The 27072-nt window shown below is 59.3% G+C and overlaps 1 protein-coding gene across 1 annotated transcript in view; it reads left to right on the top strand.

Annotated features, from left to right (window-relative positions):
- The window catches only part of FAM178B (family with sequence similarity 178 member B), a 98824-nt gene extending 74659 nt beyond the window's left edge, over nucleotides 1-24165 (top strand). Inside the window, exons 12-15 of the mRNA XM_079792656.1 lie at nucleotides 5582-5707; nucleotides 22147-22224; nucleotides 22474-22626; nucleotides 23818-24165. Coding sequence (XP_079648782.1) covers nucleotides 5582-5707; nucleotides 22147-22224; nucleotides 22474-22626; nucleotides 23818-23850 — 390 coding nt within the window. The 3' untranslated portion in view covers nucleotides 23851-24165. The remainder of the gene's footprint in view (nucleotides 1-5581; nucleotides 5708-22146; nucleotides 22225-22473; nucleotides 22627-23817) is intronic.
- Nucleotides 24166-27072: the final 2907 nt, after the last annotated feature.

Genomic DNA, 27072 nt, shown 5'->3' with positions numbered 1-27072 from the left:
GGGTGTACACTGCGGGTGCATACTGCGGGTGCACACTGCGGGTGTACACTGCTGGTGCACACTGGGTGCACACTGCGGGTGTACACTGCGGGTGCACACTGGGTGCACACTGCGGGTGTACACTGGGGTTCACACTGTGGGTGTACACTGGGGTGCACACTGGGTGTATAATGTGGATATATACTATGGGTGCACACTGTGGGTATATATTGTGGGTGTACACTGTGGGTGCACACTGCGGGTGTGCACTGTGGGTGCACACTGCAGGTGCCCACTGGGTGTACACTGTGGGTGCACACTGCGGGTGTGCACTGTGGGTGTACACTGCGGGTGTACACTGGGTGCACACTGCAGGTGCCCACTGGATGTACACTGTGGGTGCATACTGCGGGTGCACACTGTGGGTGCATACTGCAGGTGCACACTTATGGGTGCACACTGCGGGTACACACTGTGGGTGCACACTTGTGGGTGTACACTTGTGGCAGTGAGTTGCTGGTACATGTGCAGGGGAATATTCTCCAGACAGAGACCTTGGGAGGTTGCGTGAGGGAGTGGCCTGAACAGGGGTCACTTCACAGAAGTGACAGCTGATGACAGGATATCTCTGTGAAGAACAGAGGGACCAGACAGTGTTGTGGGGGATGCCAAGGGGTAGGGGCAGGGCAGGCAGAAATGCAGCAGGGACGGTGGGGGACGAGACTGTGTGATCCCAGAGGGCTCCAGAGAGGTCACCGAGCCCCACAGAGAGCAGAGCACAGTGTCAGCAGAGTGCAGCGAGGCCAGCGCCGAGGTCAAGGAGGGCAGGACTGGCTGCGTGCGGTGGGGGCCGGTAGGGGTAGCCGCCCGTAGCATTTGGCAGTGACTAGAAAGTCAGAGGCAACTCCAATGTCAGCATCAGTTCAAGGTTTGGGATTTTGTTTTGCTTTTTGTTGTTGTTAATGGATATTTTCCCATTGGTTTTTAGAGAGAGTGGAAGGTAGAGAAAGGGAGGGGGAGAGACAGAGAGAGAGAAACATCAATGTGAGAGAGACATGTAGATTGGTTGCCTCCCGCACATGCCCTGACCAGGGCTGAGGATCATGCCTGCAACCGAGGTACATGCCCTTTACCAGAATTGAACCCACAGCTGACAGTCTAACCACTGATCCACACAGGCCAGTGCTGTTTTGCTTGGATTTTATTGACGAGAGCCTGTGCATGAGGGGAGCATGGTGGGAGGCCTGCGGGCTCTGCAGGGGAGCCACCCTCAAGAGCGGGTGTGAGCTGGGGCGGAGACAGTGAACAGGCTCCTAGCGGTGTCCTGAGCCAACCCTGGAGGCTGGTCCGTGCTTGTGCTGCAAGAGGAGTCTGCAGCGGGCAGTACAGCTGTGCAAGGCCGTGCCAGACGCCTGGTGGCTGGGGGAGGCAGGACCAGCTCGGGCCTGCCCACGGCCTCCGTGTGTTTCCCCATCTCGGAGCCAGCCCTGCTGCCACGGCCTCCTCCCTGGTGTCGGCTGCAGGCACTCCCCTTTCCAGTCTGGCTTGTCAGACGGATCCTCATGAAACACACCTTCAAAGGGCCATGGCAGCCCACAGCTGCCCATGCTCAGCCCACACGCCCCGCTCCCGACTTCTCCTCTGCGCAGCCTGCCAGGGCGGCCTATTCCTCTCAGCCGCCTGCGGGCCAGCTCAGCGCCTCCACACACGGCTCTGTGCACTGACACGTCTTCCTTTTCACCCATCACCTCCCACCTGGATCGTGTCCCAGGGGCCATCTCAAGCTTGCCTCTTTCTCACAGCAGCCCCAGGTGTAAGGACTCGGTTTATTGCCCATCTTTTACAGATGGGGAAACCAAGGCAGGTGAGTTAGGGAACTTCTCAGGGTCACTCAGCAAAGCCGTGGATCTGGGATTGGAGCCCAGAGGCCCTGGCTCCAGAGTCCTGCCGTTGACCCGCATGAGCCATCTGCGCTTCCCCAGCCCCTCCTTGGCTCGCAGTGTGGTGACAGCCTGGACCGCACCTGCCACTTGCGGCTGCAGGTGCCTGCTGGTCCCTTGAGCTTTAGTCCTGAATGGCAGGTCGGAGGACAAGGGCCATCCCTTCCTTGTCCTCCTTAATGCACAAGTGCTTGATGAGCCTTAGCAGCCGATTCCCTAGGAATGGGGATGCAAGGGCTGAGGACTGATGTGGAGGAGAGGGCCTGGGACGGGTGCTGGGCAGAGGTCCTCGGGGCACTGCTGGCTGAAGTGTCTGCTGCCTGCATTGCTTGGCGCCCCGTCTCAGGCTGCGGGCTGCGGCCCTGGGAGCAGGAACAGGTGCTGGACAACTGAAGGTGAGGATCAGGACTTCTGTAGGTGGTCAGCACGCAACAACCCCAAAGCGTGCATTTTCCAAGAGAGCCTCAGGGTCCAGCTGCCTCCTGGGTTCCTGCGACTCCCTGGACTGTCCCAGGAGCAGCGGGGTTTCGGCAAACTCAGTCCCTCCCTCGTGAAACTCATGGTTCAGGGCAAGACGGACGCGGGGACCAAGGGAGAAGCACGTATTTGGCATGCCAGGCTGTGTTCGTGCTGTGGAGAAAAATGAAGCCGAGAAAGAGGAGGAGGAGGAGTGTCGGGAGGATGCTATTTTATAAGGATGAACAGGGACATTTGAACACAGACCTGAGGGAATCAAGCAGGTTTTGGGGAAGAAGGAACAGCAAGTGCAAAGTCACTCGGGCAGGCAAAGGCCTCTTAGGTTGGAGAAAAACCAGAGGCCACTGTGGCTGGAGCAGAGGGCTGAGGGTGGAGCAGGAGTGGAAGTCAGAGAGGTAAGTGGGGACTCAAGCCCCGGGCACCTCCAGGCCAAAGTGGAGATCCATGGGAAGGAAGAGGAAAAACATAATTGGTTTATAAAATGTTTCCAATCTTGAAATTGACTGTTGGGGGTGGGGAGGAAGGAGGTGATGGCAGCAACCATGGTAAGAGCTGGCAGTTGGGCCTGGGGCGGTGTTGCCATAGGTTGTGGGAAGTGGTCAGATTCTAGGTATATTCCCCAAGGACAGCCGGTGGGACCTGGGATGTGAGAGAAGGAGGCAAGCAGGGCTCCAAGGCTGTACGTCCGGCAGGTGGAGGGGCACTTGACCGAGACAGGAAGCCCGGGTGGAACAGGTGTGGAGGGAAGTCGGAGTTAGTGTCTTGTCGCAGGCCACCTCTTACCACACAGCAGCCTCTTTGGTCAAGTCATGTCTTCCAGTTTGGAGTTTGAAAAACATGGGCTTCAGATTGCTGACGTCAAGGGGGATGAGGTTTGCCTCTCTGAGGGAAACTAGCCGCCGCACTGCCCGGCTCTTTACCTTTAGTTCATTTAATGATGTGGGTTATACACGTACCACGTGCCAGGCACTGTGCTAGACTCTGGGACAGTGCCCTCATGGGGCTTACATTCTAGTAAGGGAGGGGGCACAGATAATAATAAAAAGTAAATTGCACAGCATGTTAGAAGGTGATAGGTTCCATGGAAATAAGGTAGGGCAGAGTCAGGGTTGGCGAATGGGCGGTGAGGGCGGGAGGATGCAGGTTGCGGGGAGCTGGGCGGGCCTCACCAGCCAGTGGGCCTGGAGCTGGGCTGGAAGGAGGGGGGCCGGTTGTGCAGTGTCTGGTCAGAAGGACCACTCGCACAGGCTCCCGGGGCATCGCACGCAGGTGAGATCCTGGCCTTCTCCTTCGGGCGAGAGGAGCAGCAGTCGGGTTGAGCCAGGAGTGACGGGCTTGTGGCAGTGCCCGCCCTGGAACTGGCCTGCCGCCTCTGCCCGCAGACTGTTGAGGCCAGGGAGCACTGCCTTCCTGGGATCGTTTGCTTCTGGCCCAGAGGCGTCTGCCCTCCAGGGCTGAGTGTTCGTGGAGCCGGCTCCCAGAAACCGGGGCCAGGCGGGGAGACGCGCTGGCCACTGGGACCCAGGCAGGCCAAACAAGTCCTTATCCGGGAGAGAGATGGTAGGCTGAGCTGGAACCACAAGGGGATAAGCATCAGAAGGTGGAGGCTTGCTGTGCTGAGTGGGGTGGGGGGGGGGGCGGTGAGGGGAAACTGGGGAACTCTGCCTGTGTTCCTCTGCCCTGCCCGAGGCTCGCTGGCTGGGAGGGTCCCCTGGGGCGAGGGCTGCAGAGCGCCCCTGTGCGCCCCGTGCAGTTGTGCGCCCCGAGCAGGCAGCGCTGCTTTGGGACCTCTCCCCAGACTTGCAGGGACCGAGCAAGAGGCACACTGGGTGTGGTGTCTCTCTTCACCCAGCACCTTCCCTCCCTCCCTCTCTCCCCACTTCCTCTCTGCCCTCCTGACGGATCAGACACTAAGCCCAGAGCCCTGGCTTCCTCAAGCCTGACTCCTCGCCCTCAGCCCAGCTGCTCTTTTGGGCTAAGCCCGCAGTTGCTGGGGTGCTGAGCAGGTGGCTGAGGGTGACAGAGGGAGGAAGCCAGGTGTGCTGGGCAGGCTGGGCTCGAGCCCTTGCCCTTTCGGCCGCCCTGCACCTGCTACATCTGAAGAGATGGTGCCTCTGTGAACCTCCCCCACCCCCCATGCTGCTCCCTGGTTCTGCACCACCAGCTCCCCAGGCAGCACGTGGCCGCAGAGGGACCCGGTCGGAGCCTGCCTGCCTGCCTGCCCGCCACCGTTAGCTCCGGGGCAGCTGGGTGGCGCTGGCTGGGGCCCAGCTGAGCTGCCCACACCAGGTGCAGGGCTGGTGGGAAGGATTGCTTGCTGCAGACACCTGGACTCATGTGGACCACGGTCCCGAGGGTGGGGAACACTGGCCCGTTTGTTCAGAGACGGTGGTCGGTTAAAGGGGGATGGGAGCTAGCAGATTCAGTGACATTTCAACCCAGTGCAAGTTGTGGACCTTGTGGGGAATCCCCATTCCAACAAAACAACTACAGGAGGACGTATTTGAGACACAGGTGTTAGATCATATAAGGAATTCATTCTTGGTAATTTTATTGGGCAAGGGAATGGTATTATGATTATATTGGGAGGGATCCTTGTCTTTGTCTGTTAGAAGCTCTTTGTGGGTAAAATAAACAGTGTTTAGATTTGCTTTAAAATTCTCTGGGAGGAAAATGGGGGAGAGAGGATGGGACAGCAGGCAGCATGGGATGACGTGTGGACCATTGTTCCCAGTGCGGGGGGGGGGGGGGGGGGGGACAATACAGTTTCTCCCCTTCCCCGAGCCCTTGCTCAGGCCCCACAGGGACACGTTAAATGGAAAGAGAGGGACGCGGGCGAGTGGGCCAGAGTAGCTCAGCCAGGGGGGCAGAGGAGACCCTCTCTGCCGGCCGTGCTTCTAAACCATGAGTTCTGCTGACTGCAGGCGAGTGGGCGGCCTCCAGCCCCCGGAGCTCTTCCTCCCTGCTCACCCCTCCGAGGGGCTCGCCCTGTGCCAGGCCTGGGTGACTGTGTGCCCTCCTCCTCGGGAAGGTGTGTACTCGCCTCCACTGTACGGAGCGAGAGTGAGAGGTGGCCCCAGGTTCCGGAAGCTGGCGGCCTGGCTCCAGAACCCACACTCGCAGCCACCAATGCCAGCGAGGCAGCAGGGCAGGAGCCGCCGACTGACGGCCTCTCTCCTCCGCAGCTGGTAGTGCTCGGCCGGCTCCTGAGCCTCATGAGGCCGGCAGCCCTCGGGCAGCTCCTGGACTCCGAGGCCTCGCCACCCCGCCGGAAGCAGCAGCCGATGGCCAGTGCTGAGCGAGACTACAAGGTGAGCACCACACTGCCCGCCCCCTCGGGCGAACCAGCCGAGCGGGTGAGGCAGCCCCCACCTTCGCCCTGTGGGCCCTGAGGGGAGAGAGACCTGCTCCCTGCCTCCCTGGTGAGTGGGGACTCCGTCTGGGCCCCGCCTGTGGTTGTGCCCTGCCAGGCCCCACGCAGCGGCGCTGCGAGCACAGGCGCAGGCCGCCCGGGGTCTGCTGCGGAGCCTGGCCTGGTGGTGTAGCCACGGGCACCGTTAGTCCCACAGCGCCGGTCAGAGAGGACGCAGGCGGCCCTGCTGCTGAGGAGGAGTGGGGAGGGACACGAAGGAGAAGCCGGGGCGTCCAGACGTGCCGGCCCCCTGTTCTCCGAGGGCAGCGCCCGGTCAGCCTCCCTGTCCCCACTCGGCGTGGTTGTCGTTGACCCGAGTCCTCCCGTTGCCCCTCCAGACGCTGCCCCGGTTCCCTGAAGCCACGCTCCGGCGGGAGCGGCAGGTGTGGGTTTGGAGAAGTGAGGCCGGGGCCCTGGGTGAACGCCAGCAGGTGGTGTAGGGGCTTCAGACTGGATCCCAGACTGGGTCCTGGGGAGCCGTGGTCTCAGTGAGCCCGCCCTGGGGACCCCGGTGAGGAGTGCAGACAGGCGCCCTCCTGGTTTAGGAAGGTGAGCCCAAAGGCTCCTGGGGGCCGGCAGTCAGAAGTCTAACCTTTGGGCATCATCCTGCAAATCAGATAAACAAATTAATGACTTAATGAACACAAACCGACCATTAGGAAGAGCGGGAGCCGTGCACCGCTCCTCTGGGGAATGGAGGAAGGCTGTCTTTCAGCTCCACCTGACGTTGGTGCCCTGCCAGGCGCGGGCTCCCTGAGCGTGGGAGCGCCCACGTGTCCCTTCTCCGGTGCCAGCGACTTCCTGACACCTGGGAGCTGGCTCGGAGGCGAGTGGAGTGTTGGGGGGTCAGCTCCGGGGTGGTCTGTCTGAGCAGGGCAGTGGTGAGAGGCCTCAGGCGGGGGCTGGAGAAGGAAGAAAAAGGGCAGAGGAGGGGAGTGGGGAGAGGTAAGGGAGGGGCTGTCTGTCCACCACGTGGAGAGTGCGACCTCCAGGCACCTTGGGGCCACTCCCGTGACCTCACCCATGGGCGAGGGCACCCTTCTCCCGCATATGAAGGCGTTGTGGAGCGTCCCCCTGGCCAGCGGCCTTACAGGACATGACCAGTTAGGCCTGGAAACAGGGAGTGGCCCGACACCAGGGCAGAGTGCGGCGTGTGCTGGCCAGGGCAGCCGAGGGGCCCAGGGGCTCTCGATGCCTTTGCAGAGGAAGGCACGAGCCCCTGGCCTTGGTCCTGCCTGAGAGGGAGGTGGCCCAGAGCAGGGGAGGGGAGAAAGCAGGCCAGGCTGGCGGGGGGCACAGCGGAGACACAGAAATGTGAAGTGTCCTGACCCCTGGGCCGGCTCTGCTCTGACCTGGAGGACATGGTGGGGCCCGTGGGGCCGGTGACTGGGCTCCGGCAGCCCAGCCCCACTCCCAGGCCGCTGACTCCTCATTAGGCCCCAACACGTTTCATCTTCAAAGATGATCAGGCTACTCACCAGCCGAAAAGAGTGGAGGCGTCACCCGCCCTGTTTTACGGGAGTGGTGGTCTGGGCCGGCTGAGCTTTTATCCCAGAGCTCAAAGGCCTGGCCTTCTTTCTCCTTGAGGTGCGCGGGGAAACCAAGGCCAGAGTGAGGTTGAAAGGGGACGGGCCCTTTCCCAGCCCGTGGGCCCCCTCCCTCAGACCGGCTCGCTCCTGTCTGGGCGATTTCCTGCCCTGGAGAGACTGCGTGGTCACAGCCCTCCCCACCTTCAGATAGACACTCTGCCAGGCTCCACGCCCGCTTCCCACCTCCTCTCTCTGCCTGGGGCCTTGGCACAGTCTCCTGTCCCGGTGAGGCTCCCAGCCTGCCCCCCGACTGGGAGGTGCTCTGCCGCCCAGGGCACGACTTTTCTGTCCTCGCTGACCTGGTGGCTTTGCCTGTCCCTAGCTGGGCACAGCCTGTGTCTCCCAGCATCGTGTGGTGGGGTTGGCGCTAGATGAGTGAATGAATGAAGCAACTTCAATTCCTCTCCTCTGTGAACTCCGCCACCCCCACCCCTTGTTCTGGAGGGCCTGAGACCTGCTCCCTCCGCACGCCCTCTGACCCTCTGACCAGTCTCTGCATGTGGCCCCCTTGCCTCTAAAGTCCTGGTGTCATGAGAGCTGCAGGGGCCTGTAGCCTGTGAGACGCCGGGCTCCACAAGGGTCACCTGCTTGTGAGAGAGCCAATCAGAGGACATTGTGTGTAATTATAAGCCAGTGAGGCTCCTGCCTGGGAACGCTAACCACCAAGTGCCACCAAGGAGACAGCCTGCTGCTAGCACAGCCCTCCGTGGGAGGGCGGAGCGCTGCTGTGCCCTGGCAGCTCACAGCGCTTGTGGCACAGAGGAGCCGTGCTCCCTGACGGGCGAGTAGAATACTTGCAGCATTTTCAGGTGCTTTGGGGTAAAGAAATGGCTGCCCAGCCCTGGCTGCTGTGGCTCAGCTGGCTGGGCGTCATCCCGTGAGCAACAGAAACGGTTGCCCAGCCCCTTGTGGTGTGTGGGTCAGACTATTTTGAACAGAAAACAATTAAAGCCCAATAAACTCAGGAAGAGTTTGTCAGCTCCCCCTTTCCTGCTGGATTTTCAGAGAGAAAAACCTGCTTCAGAACAGGGAACCTTCTCACATAGGAATGACGTGTGGCAGCTAGGCGGGGTCCAAGAACATCCGATTCCGAGGTTCCCCTCTGCGCCCACTGTTGTGGGGGCAGGCAGGAATGTATTTACCGAACATTTGATCATTCTCAACTACCTGTGAATTGCCTACCTCCCCCTCCTTAGGGATATGTGTCATTTGTAGTGATTGTAATTTTTATGTTTCTATGAATTTCCCTTGCACAAATATTAAGGTTTGATTTTCGTCCTGGCTGGTGTGGCTCAGTTGGTGAAAGGTTGCTGGTGCCCAGGCTGCTGGTTTGATCCCTGGTCGGGTGCATATAGGAGGTAGCCAATCGATGTTTCTCTCTCCCTCCCTACCTCTTCCTCTCTCTAAAATCAATTTTAAAAAAAGATTTGGTTTTCTCCTCTTACCTTCTGTATGTCTTTCAAATTCTTTGACCAGCCGGAAGAGGGAAGTTTCCCTGCCCCTGGGTGGCTGGTGTAGGCCCTGTGCTTGCCTGGTTTGAGAGGTGCTCTGCCAGAGGAGGACAGAGGTCAGAGGTCAGCGTGACAGGTTTGGGGTACGAGAGGGGGAGAAGATGTCTTAATGTAGGAGTGGACTGCAAGAGTGGGCCTCCAGGTCTCCCCTCTGACCCAAGGACACCAGTTCTGCGAGAGACAGGCCCCTGGACTCCGTGTGAGGCTGTTTCAGCCCCTGGCAGACAAACACAGGTAACTGCACTCAAGCGGCCACTGTCTCCGGAAGCTACCCACTGAGCCTTCCAACCCAGAGCCACGGATCTGGAGCTTTTTTTGTTTTATTGTTGACGCATGTAAACCACTGTCGATGTAAGAAATGTCCAAACCTGTAGATAATTTTTAACGAATTTGATTGAAAAAATGCTCCTGAAAATGGCAGTTCTGGAGCTTATTTTATACATTAGAGTCAAAGGAGGGGATGTAAGGGGGTTACATGAAACCCCTTACATCCCCTCCTTAGGGAGGCAGGAGAGAGCAGAGTGGGGGTGGGGGTCTCGAACATTGGATAAAGTAAAACAGACACATACTTCTTTTTTTAAATATTTTTATTGATTTCAGAGAGAAAGGGAGAGGGAGAGAGAGGTAGAAACATCAATGATGAGAGAGAACCATTATCGGCTGCCTCCTGCACTTCCCCTACTGGGGATTGAGCCCACAACCCAGGCATGCGCCCTGATCAGGAATCGAACCATGACCTTCTGGTTCCTAGGTCGACGCTCAACCACTGACAGGTACTTCTTTTGCATTGTGGGTACAGGATGGTTAACATTTACCGCACAGAGATGGTATGCGGGGGTTAAGATAACAATGAGAGTTCACTCTGGGTTGTGAGGGCTCTGAAAAAAGATTACTCTGACATTTCAAAGGCATGTTATCTTATCGATGTAAAAAGATGCTAGGCAGGCTCACTTAGGTAAAGACTGACTTTGTCACGCAGGCTGCGGGCCTCGGACGTGACCCGCTCTCAGTCAGGAATTTTGATGATCAAACCATCTATGTGATTACTTCAGGTCCTGTGAGTTTGTAAGGCCGCTACGTGGGCCTCCCCTGAGCCAGCAGGTTTAGCACGTGGCCCCTTTCTTGCCCGCAGCGTGTTTGGGCAGCTTTTGTCTGGTTGTATCCTGGCCGATCTCAGGGTCTCAGCCTCCCTTTTACTGAGGTTGCTGATACTGGCCTTGCTGAGCCTCCGCGTCTGCTGTGCCCCGTCTCCCGCACTTCCCTGCAGGGTCTCCATGGCGCGGGGAGTTCTCCCCAGTTTGGTCACATTTGGGAGCTTTGAGGAAGTAGACTGTCTCTCGCTGTGAAAGAAAAGGAAGGTCCACAAAGGGGAAGTCCGGGGGGCTGCGCCAAGGCGCCAGGAGCCGTCCTGTCTCGTCAGCCTCTGGCCTCATCCTCCCCAGAGCCGGACGATGTCCTTGTGGGACAGACAGCCTGAGGTTCTGCACATGGGATGGGCCCTGTCCCTGGTGGACTAGCTGCAAGAGGCCACACACCGGATGGAGCCTGGCCGGCCACAGGTGGCTCCTGCCAGCTTCCTCTCCATGCGTACGGCCTGCAGTCAGCCCGGTGCTGGGCGTGCCTAGAGGGGAGAAGTGCTGTGTAGAGCTGGTTGTTGGAGGCGGGCGTGCTCCCAGCTGGACCACCCTTTGGGCCTCATGTCCTCTGAGTGCTCTTACCCCTGGGGTCCCCGATGTCCACCGCAGAGGGCGCGGGCCTGGCTGCGCCTGTCTGTGTGCCCGCGTCTGTGTGTGCCTCTCCTGTGCATCTCTGGTGCACACATCTTCGGGTGCGCCCTGCGGTAGTGGAGCTGACGAACAAGTTTTACTGCTTTTGCTTCTGCTGCTGTGATGGCAGCAGGCCTGTCCCTGTGTCTGGCCTGCTGCCAGGAGCACCTGAAGTGACTTGGGCGGCTCCGGGAAGGGCAGGGAGGGGGCAGGCCCCTGGCGGCTGTGTGCCTGCCCGCACTCCCTGCGGCTCCCAGCAGCATGGGACAGCGCTCCCTGGGGCTGTGGACACGGCCTGGTGCCTGTCACCCAGGAGGACGGGTGGGCTGGAGCCTCTCCCTCTTGCTGCACCCTCCGCCTTCCTGCAGGTGACTCCCTTTATTCCTGCGCCTCAGGGAGAGCCACGGTTAGGAGGGATGGGGAACTGACCGGGCACGAGGAACAGGAAGCAGATGTTCCGGAGTCGGGAGTCCCTTCCCTGGCTGGTCGTTGGTGGGTCTTCTCACTTCCTCCACAGAGAGGAGCCTCAGACATCTTTGGAAGTCAGCGTCAGAGCTGGCCTTGGGGAAGCTGACCCTAAAGGGCATCCGCGCACTTCACATGCGCTCAGTGGCCGCCGAGCCTCTTCAGAGCGGCCTCCTGAGCCTCCGAAGCCACACGGCCCGGGCCCGCTCTGCAGGGCTTGAAGGGGCAGAGCTTGGCGGCAGCAGGTGGGCTTCTCCACGCAGCTGGCATTCAAGCCTGCTCTCTGCCCGCCCCACCCCAGGCCCAGGGGCCCCCGCACAGTCCTTGCCCCATGCTTGTGACTGCTCTCTTCTGACCTAGCACCTCCCAGCCTCTTTATCCTGCAGGTCCTCCTGGGCCACTCTGTGGTCATCTTCCTCCCGTTCCTGCTCAGGAAAAAGCGGCCCTCAGTGCCCATCCGTCAACCCAAGCCCTGCCATCCCTGCTCCTCAGCCGGCCCTTCGTCCATGCGCTTCCCTCCGGGGTCACATCACACACCCTTGATTCCAGGCAGTGCTGTCCTTCCCAGAACCCCCTGCTCAGGCCTGAGGCTTTGCTCCTGCTGGTGCTCCTCCTGGCAGGGCGGCCTGTCCCGTCCTGGATTCCGTGGTTACAGGCTGTTCACACACCCTGTGGCTTCACCCACCAAAACGGCGTCACCGATGAGTCTGTCCCAACTGCATCCCCAGTGGGTCCCTCTTCAGAGAGAACAAGCCCCTTCTGCTGAGCACAGCGAGGGCCCAAGGGCTTGCTGGAAGCTCGACAGCAGGAGGCTGAGGGACCCTTCCCACCCCCTGCGCCCAGCCCACCCGCCTGGGCCTGAGCCAGTAGGTGGAGGAGCAGTGCCTGATTAAAAAATAAATATGCCTCGCCCTGGCTGGTGTGGCTCAGTGGATAGAAGGGTGCCGGACGGGATGCCAGCCAAGGGCACATGCCCAGGTTGCGGGCTCGCTCCCCATTAGGGAGCGTGCAGGAGGCAGCCAATCAGTGATTCTCTCCCATCATTGATGTTTCTATCTCTCTCTCCCTCTCCCTTCCTCTCTGAAATCAATATAGTAAAAACAAACAAACAAATATGTCTCTACTGATTTTAGAGAAAGAAGAATGAAGAGGGAGAGAGGGAGAGAAACATCGGTGTGAGAGAAGCATCGATTGGTTGCCTCCCGCACACACTCCAACCAGGGATCAAACCGAAAACCCAGGCATGTGCCCTGATCAGGAGTCGAACCCTCCACCTTTTGGTGCACGGGACGATGCTCCAACCAACTGGGCCACACCGGCCAGGGCAAGGGCAGTGCCTTCTAAGTGCTACGTCTAAGCAGCTTAGGCTCAGCAACGCCACCCAGCTGAGGGTCCAGGCAGGCTGTGAGGGCCACCCGCCGTTCTGTCCGCAGCGGCAGTTGCCAGGCAGACCGTGCCTTCTCACCAGCTCTCTGCCCACTGCCTTTCCGGTCCCTTCTCCCGTCTTTGCCAGGACTTCGCAGTGACACAAACTCAAACACAGCCAGGCAGGTCTGGAGAGCCCCTCCAGCTGGGACAGGGCTGAGCAGTGTGGTGAGGCCTGGACGCTGCTCCCTGAACCTCGCGGCTCTGCCTCCCAGCAGGCTCTCCCCGCTGGGGCTGGACCCTCCACACTCTCACCCTGCCCTCAGCAGCCCCCGGCAGGGAGAAAGAAAAGGCTCTGTCCCGGGCTCCTAACCAGAGCCCCAGAGCTTAGTCTCGGTGGCTTGGCGAAGGTCATGTGCTCATCTCTAAACCAGTCACAGAGCCAGGTGCACAGGGATAGGCCAGCCTGGGCCGTGTCTCCCCTAGAGTCAGGGCTAACGTCACTCCCTTGGAGAACAGGAGGCCGGGACACTGACAAAGGAAGGGACAGAATCTGGGCGCCTGGAAACCTCAGACGTCCATGGCATCCTCCCGGGCTTCAGCCGTGGGCAGTGGTCCTACGTGTTATCCCCGGGAGGGAGGAGGAGGGCCGTGGCTGCCAGGAGCCAGAGCAGCGAGTGGGAAAGAGGAGGGAGGAGCCATTGCTCTGGAGGAGGCGCTGCCCTGGGAGGCCTCTCCAAGCCCCCGAGGATGCTCGCGCCGTGCCCGCTGCTCTCAGGCTCCTCAGCATGGCGCCCACCTACTGATGCGTGGCCTCTCGAATGGTGCGTGGAGAACCTAGTCCCTCTTGGGCCGACCGCAGAGCTGGGTTTCCGGCCCACATCCCTCGGGGGTCAGGGTCTCTAGTTCTGGCTGGAGAAGCAGGAAGAGCCAGCCAACCCCGCCTGTCATCCCCCCAGCAGGAAGCCGGAAAGGAAGGGTGGGCTGGGTGGGAGGGCTCTAGCAAGGCTTTGCCTACAGCCCCCCACCCCTCCTCCCTCGGGCAGATGAGCAGTGGGTCAGACGCTCAGATAACCTCCCTACAGCTGCTCCCCAGGAACAGAAGCCCTCAGCCTTCCTGCTTTCGTCCCAACTCCATCTCTCTCCCACCCCGCACCACACCGTGCCCTGGCCTCCAGGTCCGCCCTGGCCTCAGTACCAAGAGCCGAGGCCAGGGCCGCCCAGGGCCTAGTCCTGAGGCGAGATAGAGCTAAGAAAATCCTGTCTCTCCTAAGTGAGTTCCGTCCTCAGGTCTGAGGCATGGACGGACACAAGCCGGGCTCCAGCAGCCTCCAGGCTCCAGGGCCTCCGCGAGCCGTCCAGCCTCTGCCCAGCGGGGCTCGGAGCACTCTCTAGGCGCCTTCCCAGCAGCTGAGCCAGTCCTACTCCTGGAGACCCCGCCAGCCTGTCTCCCATCACCTCAAGTGCCTCATCTCTGGGCTCAGACCCACCCCACCTCCGAGCGGGCACTTTCATTGAGAATTGAGGGTCCAGCCTCACAGGCCCGGTGAGTGTGGCAGGCCCTGCCTATGGCGTCTCTGGCCCCTGCCCTGTGCCTGCAGGGACCCTGGCCTGGGAAGAGGTGTGTCACCTTCTCTTCTCATTTCCTAGTGATTACTCCAATGTCCCCGTCATTTCCTGCTCTCTAGGACTTATGGCCGATGACTTGTCCTGGTCGGAATCGTTTCCAAACTCAGCTTTCCTTTGGGCACAGCCCTCTTGCTCGCTGCTTTCCTGACGGTCCAAGCCAAGGTCAGGGATGTGACCTTGGAGCAGGAGCATGTCTGTGGTTGGCTGTGGAGGTCGGGAAGAGGTAGCCTCCTAGAGATGATAGCAGAGGCCACATTCCATGACAGGTCCAGACGAGGTCCCCCTGAAAAAATGCATCCCCTCTCATCTTGTTTTTGTGGACACACCAGCCGGACAAGCTGCTAGGCTTTCTCGTGGGCTGAGGCCCTTGGCCTGGGGCCTGCAAGTAGCCCTGCGTCAGGATTACTCATCACTAATTACTGTTGTCCTACCCGCCTGTGGCGGAGGACCCAGTCCCTGCCCTGGGGGCTCGGGCTCCGGCCTCTCCCAGGAGCAGCCTCAGCCTCTCCCTACCCAGCCTCCAGCAGGCCCTTGGGCCCTTGCTGTGCCAGCAGTAGGGCCTTGTTCTCTCTGAAGGGGGACGACAGGGGTGCACGCGCGCACACACACTCACACACACACACACACACACACACACACTCAGCTTGTCCGGCTTAAGGCAGAAGCACAGATCTAACCTTCACTGGAGGTGGTCACACAGTCAGGGGATCTCTCCAAGCTCAGTGTCCACGTCTGAGCCCCCCTCCCCCGCCCCCCCCCCCCCCCCCCGCCGCTTCTCAGGGCACTAGGTTTAAATTTCATTTTAAAGAACAGAAAGAAGGAAAATAAAAATAATTCTCCAGGACCCAGCTCTAGCCTTGGGCCTGAAATGTCCCACAGTAGCAGACCAGGGCAGCGTCAGTCTTGCCCAGGCCAGATTAGCTCTAGCATTGACCTTCAGCACCTGTGCGTGAGTCTAAATGTCCCCCATGGAACAAACCCCGAGAGGACTGCCCGTGACAGTGCCGGGACCTGTGGCAGGGTCCTCTCCCGGAGTCAGTGCTGTGGCTGGGCTGGACCCGCGGGCCCTCTATGCAGAATGAGAGCAGCCCAGCCAGATGTGGCTGAATGCAGGTCCCCCAGTGCAGCAACCACCCAGAGCCAGTGAGCCGGAGCGGCAAAGCCAGAGGAGGCTGCTCTGGGGTCCCGGGGTTCCAGCAGGAACCCTGACACCAGTGGGCATTCAGGGCTGGCTTTTTTAGCAGGAGCCTGGACCCTGGGCCCCAGAGGGCACGTCCTGTGGGTCCATCTTTTTTTTTATATATATTTTATTGATTTTTCACAGAGAGGAAGGGAGAGGGATAGAGAGCTAGAAACATCGATGAGAGAGAAACATCCGTCAGCCTCCCGCACACCCCCCACTGGGGATGTGCCCGCAACCAAGGCACATGCCCCTGACCGGAATCGAACCCGGGACCCTTCAGTCCGCAGTCCGACGCTCTATCCACTGAGCCAAACCGGTTCCGGCCTGTGGGTCCATCTTGATCCTTCCCAGCAGATGTTCCTGGGTCAGCCTTAGCCCCACCCCCGCCCCCACAGCAGCTGCCTGGGGCCTGGCGGGAGCGGCTCCCATAGGATCCTCCTGCCAGGGGCAAGGTCTGCCATCCCCTCCCGGCCTGGCTGCCTAGAGAAGGGCTGGGGTGAAGACTTGCCTGGTTAGTTAAGTCTGGATTTCTGAGGGGCGGGGGGGGGGGGGGAAACCATGTTCTGGGCAGAGCCAATGGCTTCCTGGGAGATCCTCTCCCTCCTCCTTTCTGCCCCTTTTTAGCACAAATGCTCCTGGCCACAGCCGCTTCCTTGGCACTGCTGGAGGGGAATTTTGTAAAGGACGGAGTTCCTGGGAAACGGGCACCCTTCCCCCCTCCTCGTGTGATGCAAGGCTGCCTGGTTCCTGGGGTCAGAACTCCCCCTCTGTCTTCTATCTCTTACCCTTGTCATCCTTCCCCAGGGGCCGGGTGGGCCCTTTAAGGGTCCAGAGCCAGGAAGGAGGCATCGGGCACGGCACTTCTCAGAAAAGCCCGCCTGGCTCTGGGAAAAGACCCAGGAAGCGAAAGCTGCAGGCCTGGCCAGCGGCAGCGGCAGCGGCGTCGGCAGGGGACGGCCCCATCTTGTCCACAAGGGGTTCAGGCACGTCCCGTTCCGCACCCTCAGACTCTTCCTCTCCAAGTTGTTGACTGAGGTTCCCCGGGCCCGTTTCCCATGGGGGCTTCCCAGCCTCCAACTCACACCCAGTGTGTGTGTGGGGGGGGTGGGGGGTTGGGCAGCCTGAACGGTGAGGGCCATTTTTCAGACAAGTTCCTGAAGACTGGACAAGTACAGCCCCCCCCACTGCCTCCTGCCACACTTCAACCCCGCCCCCCCCCCCCACGCCTTTAGGGACTTGGACGGCCCCCGGGCCACCGCGCACTCCCAGCTGTGCAGGAAATGGGAGCGGCAGGGGCTTTGGTGGCGACCAGCAGCGTGTGCCTCTGCCCAGCCTCCCCTTTCCTGCGACTTGAAGGAAATCAGAGCCCCAAGTCTGGTGCCAGCCAGGACAGGAATGGGCTTGCTAAGTTCAGGAACTGGTCACGGCGACTGGAGCAGGAACCGCAGCGCTCACACCTGGCTGTCTGCTTGGTGTCCTCCTGGGCACGGCTGGCTCTCGCCATGGCTGGCTGGCGCTCGGGCCGCCTCTGGTCCCCCAGCCCCAGAGGGACTGTCAGAGGATGGAGACTCCGGTCCAGCCTCCTCTGAGCCAGAGCCCAGTGTCCACTGACGTCTGCTTTTCTGGGAGGCGTGCACCGGTGCCTCTCTTGCCTCTCAATGCTGAGACTGCAGGTCTCGGGCCTGGGGCATGATGGGTGGGCGTGGTCTGGGCGTGTCCCATGTACATAATGAAGCCTTTTTTCCAAAAGCACTGCCACACAGACTAGCCATCAAGATTCTGACCACAGGGGGACTGCTTCGGGGATCCCCGTGTTTGAGTCCTGCCTGGATGCACAGCTTCCGGCTGGTCGAATAATCAAATAGACTTGAGACAGATTAGCAAGAGGAACTAGCCAAATTTAACACATATGTATGGGAACCCCACTTGCAGGAGAGGTTCAGAGACAGAAGGGGACTGAGGTATATAGTCTGTGGAAGCTTCACAGGCTCATTGCAGGATGATAACAGCAGATGTGTCCTGGCTGGTGTGGTCAGTGGCTAGAGCGTTGGCTCAAGTACTGAAGGGTCACAAGTTTGATGCCTGGTCAAGGGCACGTACTGTGTTGCACGTTAGATCCCTGTCCCCAGTTGGGGCACCTGGGATGTATTCTCTCTCTCTCTCTCTCTCTCTCTCTCTCCCTCTCTCTCTCTCTCTCTCTCTCTCTCTCCCTCCCTCCCTCTCTCTCCCTCCCCCCCTCCCTCCCTCCCCCCTCCCTCCCTTCCTCCCTCCCTCCCTCCTCCCCTCCCTCCCTCCCTTCCTCCCTCCCTCCCTCCCTTCCTCCCTCCCTCCTCTTCCCCCCACCTCCCTTCTACTCTCTGTAAAAATCATGGGGAAAAATATTCTTGGGTGAGGATTAACAAAAAAAGGAAGAGCAGATGTTTAGTAAATAAAAGTTTGCCCTGCCATATAGGTGGGTTGAAAGGATTATTGCTGAAGTGGGCAAGGCCTCTAGCTCAAATTCTTTTAGGCAGTTACAGGTGGAAAGCAGAAATTGCTCCTCAGCCTGCGGCTAAAGTTGCCTTTAGCTCCAAATAGTCTGCATACCACAAGAGCAGATCTTGGGGTAACTCGTTCTGGACCCCCACAAAAGGAAAAATAGTTTCATAGTGAACTGCCCAATGGGGAAACAGGGAGCTCTAACACCCCAGTGGTGTGCAGGTTGCAGATTATTGTACGGCAACATCCAGGACCCTGGCTTAGGGATGTGGGTGGTGCTGGGAGCTGATCGCTGGTGGGTCAGGTGAGTCATTTCTTCGGGTCTGAGGACAGCTGAGCCTGCTACAGCATCCCACTATCTGATCTCATGGAAAGTAGCCAAGGGGGTCTTTCTATTTCAGGGTTTAGGAGCTAAAACATAATTTAGGTGAAGATGTTATCTTTAGCCTGCAGAGGTCTGAGCCCAGGCTCTGTCTTCTGCTGCCTAGGGGGCTGCCGATTATTGGAGAAAATGATAGGTCTCTGAGGGGTATATATATATATATATATATACCCCTCCATATATATATGGAGGGGGGGGGGGAGAGAGAGAGAGAGAGAGAGAGAGAGAGAGAGATTATTTCTAGCACTAGGATTTAAAATTAAATTTAATCAAAGTTGTAAGGACCCTCGGTTCAGCATCTTATCCCCTTAAGTGGGGTCAAGGTTTTCCTTAAAGGGCCCCATTACTGAACCCCGACTCCAGGCATCACCCTTGAATGCAAGGAGAAATGCACCAACCCCTCTTCCGGGTAGGAGCAGTTTCCCCGCTTTGGAAAACCGGCTAATAAAATAGAATGTGGTTAGTGGGGCTTTTCTTCAGAGCTCCCATTTCCTTCTTGCTGTTACACTCCCACCCCCCAAAACTCGATCAGAATCGTTTTCCTGGGGATTTCCCTCCAGGGGAATCACGGGAAAGAGCAAAAGAAGGAAGTTGTGAGTTTTACATACAAGTAGTCCTTTTTTCTCCATAAATCCCTCCTTACAGATTCCCCCAGGGCATTCCTCCGATCCTGGGCCCACGCCCTCCACACTGTCTCCTAGGAAGATGAGTTCTGCAGGGTGCCTGGGCCCCGGGGACCCGTTCAGGCTGGCGGCAGGTCCCTTCTAGCCCCAGGCTTGCTGTGCAGAGCACAGACCTCCTCTGAGCTTTCCGGCGGAGGGAAGAGCCACTGCCCCGGCTCAGGGCTGAGGGACAACTAAGTGAAAGGGCTGAGAACGAAGCTTTCTCTCCCTCTCTGCCCCGCCTCCCTGGCTCTCACCCACCCTGCAGCCAGGGCCCCCCCTCAGCCCCTCAGACCATTGCCCCTGAATGTTGCCTTTGGCGTCTCACCCTCACCCTCTGCGTGCTCAAGGCTCTCTCACAGAGGGGCCTATTTTTTTTTAATTATTGATTTCAGAGAGGAAGGGAAGAGAGAGAGATTGAAACATCATTGATGAGAATCATTGATTGGCTGCCTCCTGCACGCAACCCAGGCATGTGCCCTGACCGGGACCTCCTGGTTCATAGGTTGATGCTCAACCACTGAGCCACTGAAGTAGGCTCTGCTCCTTTTCAAGGTCATACTCATCCCAAACCCAACCAGCTTAGTCAATTCTAATTGGCACTGTCTTATTTAAAATTAATTTTTAAAAACTTTCGTTGTACTTTGATCATATGAGTAAAGTATACACATTGTAGAGAAATAATCTTAAAAAGAAAAAAACAATGAGGAGGATGTCCTTTAACCCTTTCTCTCAGAGCCGCATTGCCACTGATGTTCCCACCTCAGCGGGCTCTGTGCCCCCTTCTCCGGGTGTCATCTGCCCCCCACGTCAGGGAGGAGCAGACTTTCCTCCGCCCTCGAGGTTCATCTGGCTGGCCTAATAATCAGAGACATGAGGCAGATTAACAAGAGGAAATAACAAATTTAACATACGTTCCTACGGGACCCCGCAGGCACCTGAGAGCCAGAGACCCACAGGCGGGCGAGGTTCAGGGACAGAGGGGGCTGAGGAGTAAGACACTCTGAGCCAGGGAGAAGGTCGGGTCGTTGCAGGATGGATGGTCAGAAGCACAGGCATTCAGCAAATAGGTATTTGCCCTTGTCTCTTTTGACCTTTCTAGAGGTCAGATTCGGCAAGGCCCCTCATTCACATTTCCCAGGTAGTTAAAAGGAGGGGCAGCAGTTTAGCTCAAAACAGTGAGCATTCCAGAGACAGGAGTGACTCAAGCCAGCCTCCCTGCTCCCCGGTGCCACTGCCCAGACCCCTGCCACCAGCCCGGTCCTCAGGGTACCCCTCCCCTCCTTGCTTCACCCCAGCCAGCTTCCTGGCAGGCAATCTCCCGCCTCCCCTTGGTGCCTGCCTCTGTTTCCCTGAATCAGCCCCGGGCTCTGTCCGGTACTGTAATCAGCCCTGCCCGCCGGCCCCACAGAGCCAACCTCACCACAGATCCTACTGTTCCTTGGAAGCCTGTTGTAGCTTAGTCACTTCCTCCTCGAACCTTCGGAGCTGCACGCCACCCCCAGAAAACTGAGAAGCCCTTTCTCCTTTTGCTCGCTGGGGAGGCTGAAGTTCAGGATCTGTCGGCCAAACGATGGCCTTCCTGCAGCGTCGTTCTCCCCTAACGTCTAAGGCTGTGGCTGTGTCTCAGTCCAAGTGCAGTGACCGGCACACAGACCTGAGCCTGCTTTACGTCCAGGGTGGGGGAGGGGTGGTGATGGGCCGCTTGGCCAGACTGCAGAGGTCAGAAGGGGCTCCAGATGCGGTGGCCCTCCCTCCAAAGGGCACGGCCGGTCTGGGGACAGGGAGCCCCTGGGGAGCAGGGCATTGCTAGCCAGTTAGCGCCCTGGTGAGCGGCCTGCTGGGGGACTCGGGCACTGGCAGCTGCAGGACCCTGCAGTCGAAGCTGGCTCAGAGAGGCCAGGCGTGACCCCAGCAGCACTGCTTGCAGGCACACCCAGTACCCCTGGCTTCCCCCACTGCCTCTCTCTGTGCCCGCCAGCCTTCGGGTCAGGCCCCCTGGGGCCTCGCTGCGGCGTTGGAGAACAGGCTGGGTCTGCGCAGGGCAGGTGCTGCTGAGGGAGGGGAGGCGGTCTCCGTCAGGCCTTCGCACTGTGGCGTTTGAATTCAAGAAGACTGTTCCATAGTGCCAAGTCTGGTGCCCTCGAAAGTGGTTCTAGCTTCTGTCCCAAGGAGGCTTCTGGCCTGTGCAAAGAGGCTGCCCCATTTCTGGGTACCACTTGGGGCTCTAGGGCCTTGGTCGGCAAACTGCGGCTCGTGAGCCACATGCGGCTCTTTGGCCCCTTGAGTGTGGCTCTTCCACAAAATACCACAGCCTGGGCGAGTCTATTTTGAAGAAGTGGCGTTAGAAGAAGTTTAAGTTTAAAAAATGTGGCTCTCAAAAGAAATTTCAATCGTTGTACTGTTGATATTTGGCTCTGTTGGCTAATGAGTTTGCCGACCACTGGGCTAGGGGAAGTGATGGCAGGGGAAGCCTGGGCTGGTTCTGAGCTCCAGCCCATTCTGGAGCCGCCTCTCCCTCCAGCTCAGCCTCAGGGCCGGTTATCTGCAGGTACGGCGGGTCAGGGTCATTTCCTGCCACGCTCCCTGTCTCAGACATAGGAGTCCGAGGTGGAGGGTGTCCGCAGACAGAACCTCAGAGCGCCAGGAGCAGACCGTCTCCACAGCAGGGCCTCGTCGGTCTTTAGGGTGCTCCCGGTACCTCATTTTCCCTGCACAGCGGATGAATGAGCACCCACAGAGTGCGGGGCCCTGGGATCACACCGCTCTGACCAAATGGCATCGGCCTTTGTTCAGTTTCACCCCTCAGTGCCTAGGGCAAGAGCAAGGGTATGCGTTGGTGGGTAAGCCGTGCAGATGGGCACCCACAGCCATCCCTCTGCCTCCGCCTCTTCGCCTGCCTCGTCATGTCTGCAGGTCTGAATGTCTGGACGGGCTGCACATCTGTCTGTGCAAGTGGTGTTCCACCCAGGGGTGAGCCGGACACCCATCCCCCCCCCCGCGAGGAGAGTGGCCCCCAGTGACAGTGCCCACAGATCAGGTGGCACCGCGAGGAGCAGCGCAGAGGTCCAGTGGACAGCCTCTCCCTAGCGGCGCTCTCCACGGGAGCCCCGGACGGGGCTGGGGCAGCGTGGGCTCTGGGTGGACGGGTTTCTTCCTTTCTGAAGGAGGGAGAGCCTGTGAGGGGGCCCGGGCTCCTTGAAGACGCCTCCCAGGAAACTGGCTGGAAGCCCAGCCTCGCCCGCAGGGCCTGGAAGGAGGACTGGGGTGAGGGACTCAGGGCTGCCCGTCTCCTGCGCCCTCTCCAGGTCTGCTACCTGTGTCACAGCCTCCTGACACTCGCTGGGGTGGTGGTCAGCTGCCAGGACCTGACTCCGGACCAGTGGGTGAGTCTCCCAGAGGCTGGGCTGCGGTCAGCTGGAGTGGAGCCCACCCTGCTGTCGGGAACTGCAAAGAGGGGCCGAGAAAGAAGCAGCAGCTGGGGGGGGGGGGGCGTGGAACAGACCTCTGCCTTCTCCCAGCATCCCATGGGGCCTTCTCAAGAGCGACTGACATGTGCCCCCAGCACTTGCCCTGTCCCTCTCCTCTCTTTCCTGCCCGACTTCTCCGGCCGCCCCTCCACGGTGCCTCTGCAGGAAGAGCTGCGGCTGTTGTGTATGCAGTTGGACCGTCACATCAGCACCCATATCCGGGAGAGCCCCCAGGCCATGCACCGGACCAAGCTCAAGGACCTGGCTACCCAGACCTACATCCGCTGGCAGGAGCTGCTGACCCACTGCCGGCCCCAGGTGGTGCCCCTCTCGCCTCCGGACCTGGGAGGGGAGGGAAGTGGTCAGGCAGCTGACCAGAGCCAGAGCACGGCCCCCCCACCGTGTCCACCCCCACGGCAGCTGCTGAGCTTCGGGCTGGAAAAGGCTGGCGAGGGCCGTGTGGGGGAGGGGAGGGCCTGGACGCCTTCAGCATTCTTATCAAGAGTGAGATACCAGTGTGGGTGTGTGGCGTGGGGTAGAAGCCTCCACTGAGCAAATGCAGAGGAACTTTGCCCAGAGAGGGGAGACCCGAGCAGCAGAGGCGCCAGCTGTCCCCCCTCTGCCTGCCCGCCCTGCAGGCTGAAGCGGGCCTGCTCGGCCAGGAGCACTCCCAGCTGCCCGGGCCCTCCCTCCGACCTCTGGAGCAGCAACCTCCACGCCTCCCTTTCTCACACTGAGGCGATGCTACTCCCAGCTAATACTTACTCTACATGAGTGCACACAGCCCACGAGGCAGGTATTACTGTGCCCCCATTTTACAGAGAACGTAACCACGGTCACTGAGAGGTTAACTAGCTTGCCCGTCTCACAGGCAGGCAGCGTGTAAATGTCAGAACCGAGGCGCCGGGCCAGCCTGGCACCCACGCCCGCGGCCCTGCCCTGGCACCCTCCCTCTGGCCTCCATCCCTCAAGGAGCAGCGCCGGCTGGCTCAGGGGCCCTTCCCTTCGGGGCCCCCAGCCCTTGGTGGAGACAGCAGCCTTTCCTCTGCCTTCTCTCTGCGTGTCCTTCCCCTGTAACCTCTGACATGGGACTGACATGTCGCCACAGGCTGTGGCTTAGGTCTCAGATTTCGCAAGTCCCTGAGAAAGCTGGAGCGTTAACCTCACCCTCGTCCCCAAGGAACTGGATCACACTAGTCTTTTGGTGGGAAACTGCGTTTGTCATGAAAAGAAGGAAAAGTGATCTGTGGCCTGGCCAAGCCAGGAGGCAGGCCCACCGCGCACACTGCCCTGGGGCTGCAGGCAGCCAGCGGGAGGGAGTGGAGGGTGTGGAGGGACCAGGCAGAGGTGTGGCCTGTGGCCTGCTGCCCTGAGCCCTGCCTGGGCTGAGCCCCAGGAGTCCGTCACTCAGCAGCTGGCACAGGGAGGCTGTCCTGGATGGTGAATGGACACTGGAGAGTCAGGGAGCATCAGGGCCCAGGGCAACCACACCCTTTCTCCCTGCCGCAGGCCCAGCACTCCAGCCCCCGGGAAGACATCTGAAGGAGCAGGGCAGGGTGGCCCAGGCCGCGCTCTGCCAGGGAGTGAACAGGACCGTGGAACTGGAGGGAGCAAAGAATGGGGGGCAGAGGAGGACCATCTGGTGAAGCGAGAGCCTGCCTCCACCACTGCCCTGACTCCCAGTGGCAAGGGCCCCTGCCCCTCGCTGCCTGCCCCCCCCCCTCCTCCTGCTCTCCTTCCCTGCCCAGCATGTCCTCCTCGTCCTCCCACCCTCCTTCCTCTCTCACGAATGTGAGGTTGCTTTGTGCACACTAAAGCCGATTTCACATCAGTGGTTCGGATGGTTTCCTGCAGTCCCTGTCCTGAGGTCTCGTGCCAGCATCCGGTTTGCTGAATACTCACCTCGGACAGCCATGTGACTGGGCTCAGGCCTTGCTGCCGGAGGTGAGTTTTGTGGGTGCTGATCCCTAACAGGATGCTCAATGTCTTAGACCTGCTCCCCTTGAGAAATGAGTGGGTCTTCCGTACCCCCAGCATCTCAGGGGGCCTTCCCCGGAGACCCCGGGTGTCCATTTCCTCCCTCCGTCCGTTCCTCCAACCCTGAGCATCCATTTCTAGTCTCCAGCCTCTCCTGACTCTTTCGGGGTTGGGATGGGGATTTGCAGGGGCCACAGAAGTAGCAGGGGAGTAACAAAGGACGACCCCTGCCGACGTGCCTGTGCTCGCTCCTCAGCTCAGCCCCAGTGTCTGCCAGTGGAGCGTCACCACGGCGGGTGCCTAGACTTTGTCCCTCTCCTTTGTCCTTTCAAGCCACAGAGGTCAGGGGAAGGTGGGTTAACTAGGAGAGAGGCTCCCCCAAATAAAGGACTTTCAGGGCAAGTAGCTCAATTGGCAAACCCGCAGCACCCCATCACTTCTGGGCCCCCCTCACTGGGAGCCAGAATGCTGGGAGCCAGGGGCATCTATAATTCAGAGGCTGGGTACCAGGCAGGACGCCTCCCTGCCTCGACGCCGTTGCCAAGTGAGAGGTGGAAGAAATCCTCTGCCAGGGGACTTGGCTGCCCAGGTGACTGGACCGAGAGTTCTGGTTTCTGTTCCTGGCTGCATCGCAGGCCCCCTGGGCCAGGGCACTACTGAGGCCCCAGGTAGGCCCGCGGCACTCCAACAAGGGGCAGGCCTCCGGCACCCTCCCTCAGGGCTGCCCGCTTCGAACACTGTACATCCTGGCAGTTAATCTGCAGCCATTCAGTTCACGCTGGAAACCTGGAAATCACCTTTGTAATTTCCCTTCTTTGTTTCACTGCCAAGGGCAGAGGGAGTAGGGAGACCTGGGGAGTTTCCAGATCTCTCGTGGCTCTTAGAAAGGGATGGCGCTGTCCCTTCGCTCCCGGCTCTGGTTCTCGCACTGCCCACTCATCCCCCGGAGAGAAATGGACACCAAGGAAAGGAGGTGTTGGTGGCGACTCAGTCCTCCGGAGGCCTCGCTGTAACCTGAGCAGAGGTGTGCAGTTTGAGGTCACCCAAGGGCACACACCATCCCCCGGGACATGTAATGGGCCCGCTCTGGAACTGGCCTGGAGCAGACCTGATCTAAAACTAGTCTGGGGCCAGTTAGAGACAGCCTGCTCTAGGCCAGGAATTGACAGGTGCTGGTCCTGGCACCCCTGCCCTTTCCAGATGGAGCCCTGGGGAAAGGGAGGGGTATCCTGAAGCCCCTGACCAGCAGCATCCGGGGCTGTGGTGACGGATGTTTTCCTGCTTCCTTTGGGTGATGGTGGCAGGGAGGGGCTGGGAAGGGAAAGGCTTCCCAGGTGGGTGGCTTTGATAACTCTCCTTCAGGAGGAAGTAGAGAGGAAGTCCTTTTCCTCTGTCCCCACTGACCTCAGTCCCCAGGCCCTCAGGAAGATCCCTGAAGGGTGGCTGACCCAGGCTTTCTCATTTCCCCTTGGGGTCACAGCAGCTCCAGGCTCCCTGGGAAGTAGCCAGGCATGTTGACCAGAGAACCCCAGTGGGAAGCATGGCTCCTCCTGTCAGCTGCCTCAGGACAGTGGGGGGCCGGGGGGGGGGGCTCAAATGAGGGCCACTCTGGCGCAGGACCGATGTGTGTGGGGGAGAGTGAGCCTTGCTTTTCAGGTGTGACTCCTGGGCCCACCTGTGGGGCAGCCTCAGCTGCCGGTGCATCTGAGCGAACCTCAGAAGGCATTTAGCGCCCGCCTTCCCTTGACTTGGCCTCGGTAGTTGAGTTCGTGGGGCAAGTAGGAGTGTCAGGGCCTGAGGCTGAGGTGGGCACTTCCACTGAATATGCCAGACAGGCCCCAGGGAGGTCAATAGATACACATTGTTTTTTGTCGTAAAATTTTTATCTTAATTTAAGACCCAGGAATCCTCATTTTAGACCAGTTGTGCTTATATTAAAAAGTATGACTCATGCCCGCTGGTATAGCTCAGCAGTGGAGCATCGACCTAGGAACCAAGAGGTCACCAATTTGATTCCTGGTCAGGGCACATGCCCGGGTTGTGGGCTCGAACCCTTGTGAGGGGCATCCAGGAGGCAGCGGATCCATGAGGTTTCTCACCGGTCTTTCTATCTATCCCTCTCCCTTCCTCTCTCCCTAAAAAAATCAATGAAAACTTTTTTTAAGTATGAATCATGAGCAAATGGTCATGCAGGAAACTTCATTCCCTGCTCACCCACCCCCGGAAAAGGCCAGTACTGGGAATGAACAGAACGCAGCGGAAATGGGCGCAGGTGGGGAAGGGGTGTGGGGGCTGCAGCCCTAACTTTGGGGAGGAGCCTTTGGAAGGGGGGCTCCCTGGAGTCTGTTATTGGAACACAGAAGCCTGCCTTGGGGTACTCTCGGAAGACTGTCCCTGCCAGTGAAACCAAACCACCTTTTGAAACTTTCCACTGGGGCTATCTTGCAGGAGGAGCTCAAGTCTCTGTCTGGTAACCCTCACACCTAGTAGGTGGCAGTGGGGGAGGGGCTGGAAGGGGAGGCAGAATAGCAGGAAACGGAGCATTTGGGAGCTGAAGGTTTCCCGGATCCAATGTGACTTAGTGGAAAGATGGGTTTGGAGTCCCAGGGCCCAAGGTAACATTCTGACCTGGTTGATATCTATGTGACTTCCAGCAGGTCTCTCTGAGACTCATTGTGACAAACAATGCCCACTTTACAAAGTGGTCCTGAGGGTGGGACGAAAGACAATGTGGTGGAGGCAGGGTGCAAAGTCTACAGCACAGAACAGAGGTGAGGGGAGCTGCAT

This window comes from Cnephaeus nilssonii (assembly GCF_951640355.1).
Source record: "Cnephaeus nilssonii genome assembly, chromosome: 15".
Taxonomy (NCBI): domain Eukaryota; kingdom Metazoa; phylum Chordata; class Mammalia; order Chiroptera; family Vespertilionidae; genus Cnephaeus; species Cnephaeus nilssonii.
Note: the sequence above shows the minus strand (reverse complement) of the source record. Positions and strands in the feature narration are given on the sequence as shown.